General features: G+C 55.2%; 1 protein-coding gene across 1 annotated transcript; it reads right to left on the bottom strand.

Annotated features, from left to right (window-relative positions):
* Positions 1 to 1,428: 1,428 nt before the first annotated feature.
* NRN1L (neuritin 1 like) lies at positions 1,429 to 6,676 on the bottom strand. The gene is made up of 3 exons (XM_085314439.1): positions 6,628 to 6,676; positions 2,516 to 2,678; positions 1,429 to 2,346 (listed from the first exon to the last, which is right to left on the bottom strand). The coding sequence occupies exons 2-3, from the start codon at positions 2,674 to 2,676 to the stop codon at positions 2,079 to 2,081; spliced, it is 429 nt and encodes a 142-aa protein (XP_085170565.1). The 5' UTR covers positions 2,677 to 2,678; positions 6,628 to 6,676; the 3' UTR covers positions 1,429 to 2,078.
* Positions 6,677 to 6,682: the final 6 nt, after the last annotated feature.

The following is a 6,682-nucleotide window of genomic DNA, read 5'->3' as shown; positions in this document are numbered from 1 at the left end:
AGGAGCCTCAGAAGTGCGCCAGCACAAAAAAAGTGATTAGTGCWATCAGCAGGGATTGGTCATTTGCAAATTTAGTGTCCTCTTAGTTGGCAAAAGAGGTGAGGAAGATGAATGTTTCCTTGTAAGCAGAAGAGGTCATCTTGCTAACCTGGGCCCAGGGGAACTGTTTTGCCATGATGGTTTTTTGTACGTCAGAAAATCCTGAAGTTCACATTGGACCAGCATCAAGGAACCTGTGCTCTACAGCTACTCTCACTGATTGACACAAGAAGTTAAATTCCAGCATTTCATCTCGATTTAGCTTCGGTGTGACTCACTTCAGAGCTGGGGCTGAGCTCAAGCTAAACCAGCTAGACCAGTTGGTCTAAAAAAGACACATTTCTTCCCTGCAAATCTCAAATTCCTTGATGCCCAAGGAATTAACATGTGGCAAAGTAGGACTAGAGTAAGAGAGATAGAAAATGGGAATTTTTCAAAAAATTGTATGATGATGCTGGAACTGTACATTAGCATGCAAGCTAAAGGCTGCAAAAAAAAGTAAAATGCATGTGCCACATTTTCCTAAAAGTGTGCCTTAAAATAAAGAAAGTATAGTCTCTCTCTTTACTTCATTTATGTCTAGCCTTGAAGGCAGCTGCCTTTCAGGTTCGCCCTGGGGACTTTTATCCTTGGGCATGAAGGGCCCTGAAGTAGCATACATGGCCAGATTCCAGGGTGCAGCAACTGGGAGCTCTCCAAAGGCTTGGAAGCCCAATTTTGACATCCAGGGTGAGAGAGGTCCTGGCTACTGGTGCCAGCAAAAGCATGAACATGGTCTCTGGCTTTCCTGGGGCTTGGCGGCTGGCACAAGTGCCTCGGTGGCATCCTCAGCCTAAAGCGTGTCTGGCTTTAGGGAGCATTCCGGCTCATGCAAGTTAGAAGGCAAATTAATTACATTAGGGGCCAGCATCATTGGAAAGCCAAATCAAAATCCCAGCAAAGCCCTTAATACCCCTTGAGAGGGAATGAAAAATCTCTGGTAATGCCTGGGTGTGTGCCCTGTGGCCAGTCCCACCAGTCTGCATGACCTGAGTAGCTTTTTGGCTGCCCATCCATGCCCTCTACCCTGGGCTTGAGTACCCTCAGGTGTCCTGCAGGGCTGCCAGGGGACACCTCTGGGGGGGGCACCCCAATGCCAGCCTGTCCCAGATAGGGGCTGCAGAGGCTCCCCTTCCATGTGCTTGCTCTTTTCACAGCCTCTCCTGTCCCCCCCACCCTCTGGATCAGGCAAAGGAGCCCCTGCTCTGGCCAACAGAGTTCAAGGAAGTTTTTCCCATCAGTGCTGCACTCCCTGCAGCAGTGTCCAACACCCTAGGGAGCAAACAGGGGGCTTGAGGAAGGTTGTGAGATGGACCCAAAGCAGAGAAGCTGGAGAAATGTAAAAGCATCTTTTAATATAAATATAAATATATCTGAAGGGATCCAAGAGAGAAAGAGGACTATGCCCCCATAAGACGGGTCTGGTGGTGGTCACATTGTGGGCACTGAGGCCGCAGGGGTTGCAGGACCAAGAGGGCAGGGTTCACCTTGTGTAGGGATGACAAGCAACCGAGCTTCTAGTAAGGAGCCCCACCAGGGGCAAGGGCCATCCCACAGCCTCCCCCCTCCCGGGTCCCTCAGTTGCATAGAAGCCATCCCTGGCAGCACTAGGGCTGCAAGGAAGAGGGAGCCCAAAACAGCTCTGGGCACAGGCCTGGCTCTGCAGGGTGGGCGCAGCCCTTGTCCCTCAGGACAGGACTCCAGCACCTGGAGTCTCCAGCTCCAAGTGTGGTACAGCAGGGCTGTTTGACAACTCTAGAGGTGGTGGCACTTGAAGAACAGGCTGCCTGAAATGCCACTGTCCCCCCGAGCCATCTCAGCCCAGTGCTGACAGTGAGGGCTGCAAGGTGGATGGCAAGGCAACCACCCTGCTGCAGGCCCTATCGCTCAGGCCTCCCAGCCATGGTGGAGGTGATGCTCCCACATCCTCATCTTCAAACAGACCCTGGGTTTGTCCCATACCAGGTAGGGCAGAAAGGGGTCCGGGCACTGCTGCAGGGCTAGACCAAGGGCACCACCAGGGCTAGCAAGGGCAGGAGGCTGAGGCATGTCGAGGTGGCTGAGCCCCGCAGTGTCTCCTGGTTGGTCTCAGCAGCTGGTGAGCCCTGGGCACTGGCCAGGCGGGCCTGGGCACTGCATAGCTCATGCAGGTTTCCCTGGAACTGGATCTTGCGGGACTCCTCACGCAGCGACTCCCAGATGGCGGCTGCCTCCTCAGGGCAGCTTGACAAGACCCCGCTGGCACAGGCATGAAAGTCATCCCAGGACCTGGGGAGAGACAAGAAGGTGTGGGGAGCCTGTCAGCCACAAGGAACCACCATCCCTGACCCAGGCCAGCCCCTCAGTGAGGCAAGCCTCCCACCGCCATGCAAGCATCCGAGTGGCTCCTGCAAGCATGTGGTAACTGGGGCCGCATCAGGGCCTGTGGCCCACTCACTTGCAGATGGTATCCAGCTCCTGTACCTCCTGGCCACTCTTCTGTTGCTGCTGTTGCTGGACGCTCTGCACCATGCTGTCCCCCAGGCTGATAAGGCAGCCAGCGAAGCCCTTGTAGATGGTGTCGCATGTCCCTGCCATGCTCACAGGCTCCTGGGTCATGACTGCAGAGGGGACAGAAAAGCCAGCACTGAGCCTGCCCTCTGGAACCCCCCAGCTGGCACAGAGCCACCTTCCAGCTTTACCCAGCAACAGGGAGAATCATACCCCAGCCAGGTCTCTAGGGCTTCTCTGCAGCATGGATTCGTCCTGCTGTGTGGATGCTCAGTGTCCAGCTGCAGTGCCTGCAGCCCTGGGACTCCATATGGTGTGGAAGGCCCCCTCTTATCCTCAGGGCTGTTCCTCTGCAAAGCTCCTATTCCACCCCATGCCATGCAGGGCTGCTGCCATTGCCCACCTCCAGGGCCATGTGGGGAGGGTGACACTGGGCTTTGAAATATTGTGAGCTGGGTGGGGGTCCACAACCCCCCTTTCACATCTTGCCAGATTCCTTGACATTCTCTCCCAAGTGCACACTGCCAGGCAGCATGAGAGACAGGGCAGGGAGGGGGAACCCAAGCCATTCGCACACACAGCCTGACCCAGGCCATACAGTCAGGAATATCCAGGATGGGAAGGTGGAAAAAATGGCCCTCACTGGCTGTGAAACCTGCAAAAACCCACCTAAGTGCCATCAAAAAGAGGAAAATGAGGAAGCAAGGCAACCACAGGAGACAGGAGGCAGTTGACCTGCCGGGCAACAGGGCCCACCCTTGCTCTGGCTGGGCTGAACCATCCTGGACAAGGGGTCCTGAAGGTAATGGAAATGGAGCCAGCAAACAGCTTCAAAACAGAGCTAGCACAGCTAATGTGAAAGGACTGTGAACCCCTCTCAAGCCCAACCACCAACTCCACAACAAGCCAATTAATACCCTGTGATTAACGCTGGCAAATTAATTTATCCTCCTCAGCCTGCTCTGGGCAGAAGGAAGTAAGCAGTGAAAAAATATGACATTTTTTTAGGAGGAAAAAAGCAGCTGTTGGGAGGCCCCAAGCAGTGGTATTCATGTCCTTGCATGGGAGCAAGAGCACGCTTCTTTGGAGCCCTCAGAATTAAACATTCCTCTGACTGAGTCTTCAGTCCTGGCCTGGGAGCAGAATGTGGCACAATCTGATGATCCTGCAAGTGATACTCCCATTAGCTGTACCCGAATGGCAGCATGATGGCCCACTTTGCTTCGGGCCTCCCAGGATCCCTCCGGAGCCATCTGTCCAGCCTTTTTATCCCCAAACAGCAAAGATTAATTTGTGACTACAACACACACACACACAAAAAGCTAAGACTTGACTAGATAAGCAAGCTGGAGTCCCTGCTCTAATGGAAACCTTCACAAAAGGAAAAAAGAAAAAAGGAAAAAAGAGTACAAGTGCAACTCCAGCTGATTCACTCTGGGAAGCCCAGTTCCCTACTGCGCTCTGCAAGGGATGAACTGAAGGGAATGGCCAAACCCTGGTGCAGGATGGCAGGTGATGGGGCATATCTGGGACTACTGCTAGCACTTCCACAGCCAGGAGAAACCAAAAAAGCACTGTTGTGTGGCTGAGCTGCTCAAAGTGCTGAGTACTTGGCTCAGCTCTGCCCTGGGTGTCCTGTGTGGCAGGATGGTGGATGTGCTATCATGGACAGCATGGAGCTGGGGGTCATATGATGCCTCTGCTTCCTTTCTCCATTTCTGGAGCCCAGGGGAGTAGCCTCACAGAACAGGAGCTCAGAGGAGCATGGAGGTTTGTGGGGCCAGTGCAGACCCAAGCCACTTGGGCTTAGGCATAGCATAATGATGACAGGCCAGATCCAGTAAGGAAAAAACATGGAACATGTGAACCTGAATTGACCCAACACTGAGTTTTGGGGGAACCCCATTCTGGTTTGTACCCCCACATGCAAAACACTCCCACAGCAGGTTCGCCCTCAGACCCACGAAGTCCTGCTGCCAGGGTGGTGGCAGGACAAGGACATCACATCAGGACAGATGCTGAGCCGAGCTTGCAGGTCTTGAAGAGCTGCTCCATCTCCAGCCCCTCCAGCTCCCCAGCAGGGACTGGTCCACTCAGGCTCACCAGAACCTGGAAGGTGATATAGGGGGGACAGTGGGCACCACACTGGGACAGGCAGAAATGCAAAAATCTGCTGACACTACATTGCCCACAGCGGCTCCCAGGGAAGCCACRAGTGCACTGGTCGGTGAAAGAGGATTAGCTGTCACCAAATTGACACAGATACCTGGGTCCATGTCATGGGAGTCATGAGACTGTCAGAAATGCCATACGTGGTGTACTTAGGAGCTCTGTAATTTGAAGATGACTAAAAAGGCATGAGGACAGTCCCACTGGAAGCCCTGTTGTCTGAAGTGGGAAACCAGAGGGCTGTCAGGCAGAAAGGAATCCCCAAGGGCAACCAAAAGCAGTCTGGCAGCTACAAAGGAAGCCAGGACATCTCCAGGGAGCCTTGAGATGTGTTGATGGCATCCCATGCCTGTTCCCCTGGAGCAAGGCCCTGAATAAAGCAACTGCAGCTGAGATCAGTACAGGGTTTAGTCTGAAACATCAGCCCATTGTGCAGAACAACAAATGCTCACAAAAACAGGAAACCCCAACAGTATCACCAAGAAAAACCTCTAGTGCTGGGGAGATACCAGCCACATAGGTCACAGATATCACAGGTGTCAACACAATAAACAGGATCTACTGCTCTTCTTCCAGGGCAGCTGGGCATTAAGCACATCAGACCAACCCTGAGGACACTAGCTCTGGAAAAGCTGCTGAAGAGCAGGGCCAGGCTGGCAGGTACAGAGACACCTTCTATCTGCCAGCCAGAGGGATACCTCGTGGTCCCTGACATGTTGGGTGTGCTGGGTTTGGGACTCCTGGTCTCTCTAACACCTCAGCTTGAGCATTCCCCTCCACCCTGCTCCTTTGCCGTGAGGTTGGACTGAGCAAGAGGGCAGGTTCAGCGGGAAGGAGGAACCGGGAGCGCGTATCARCTCTGCTACACCACAGCAAAACCACAAGGCACAAATCTGCTCCCAGCTTTGGTAGGGTCACACAACAGCAGTGGTACCCAGAAGGAGCCCCAAGRGAAATACAGATGGAGCCCAGGGTGCTACAGAGCATCCCTGGCCTTGGAGGGAGCACCGATGCACCTGTCCTGCCTCTGGGGAAAAGGCCTATTTCGCTCGCTAGCCCCAGACACAGTGTTCGCCATGCTCTGTGCAGCACTGGACTTCAGGCTCCATGTGCTCCTCTTCGGGGCAAGAGCATCAGCTGAGTAATGCTGTGCCCAGAGCCAGACAATTTCCATCCTCAGCTCTAGAAGGAATGGGAGAACATGGAGACAGCAGGCTGGCACAGGCAAGGTGTGGGATTTGCCTGCTTTAGCGGCTCCAGCCTGCAGGAGTTGCTGGGGTGTCCTCCAGACCTCTGGTGAAAGAAAGTGGCAGGGGTAGGGAGAGCGGCCAGGAGTACAGGGTGCTGGCGAGAAGGGCTGGTTGGGGCCACCAGTCTAGGCAGGAGAGTCAGAAAATGCAAAGCCACCCTCAGCTCAGGGACTGTCCTGGTTCGAGCAGATAGGCACTAGGGCAACGGTCCAAAGATACTTTTCTCACTCTCCAGCATTGTGAGACAGCACGAGACAGGGTGATCGTTTCAGCCCCACGCAGCCAGGAGCACCACATTGCACCGGAAAAGCCACTAAGGCACGCTGCCCCCCAGTGCTGGGGCGGGAGCAGGCCCAGCAGCACCTGGGGGGCAACGGGCAGCCTGTAGGCAGCAAAGCCGAATGCAGCCCCGGGGGCCCGGGCCCGGCTGGAGGGAGGCTTCCTCCACCAGTCTATCCCAGCGCCGCGACGCGTTGGGGTCCAGAGCCGCCACCGCCCCGGCAGCTCGGCCCCAGGTCCTCCAGCAAGGAGGCAGTTAGGGCTCTTTGGAGGAGGAGCTGCCCGGGACCGCAGCCAGCGAACAGCCCCGAAGCTGCCCCGCACGGAGTGGGCCCGCTATTCCCGGCGCGGCGGCACTCACCGAGGTGCAGAAGCAGCGGGCACACGACACCCAGCAGCCGCCAGCAGCTGCAGCC

This window comes from Rhea americana, unplaced genomic scaffold, assembly GCF_003343005.1.
Source record: "Rhea americana isolate MKP2758 unplaced genomic scaffold, rheAme1 scaffold_403, whole genome shotgun sequence".
Lineage (NCBI taxonomy): Eukaryota > Metazoa > Chordata > Aves > Rheiformes > Rheidae > Rhea > Rhea americana.
The sequence above is the reverse complement of the archived record's forward strand: the minus strand, read 5'-3'. Positions and strand labels throughout refer to the sequence as shown.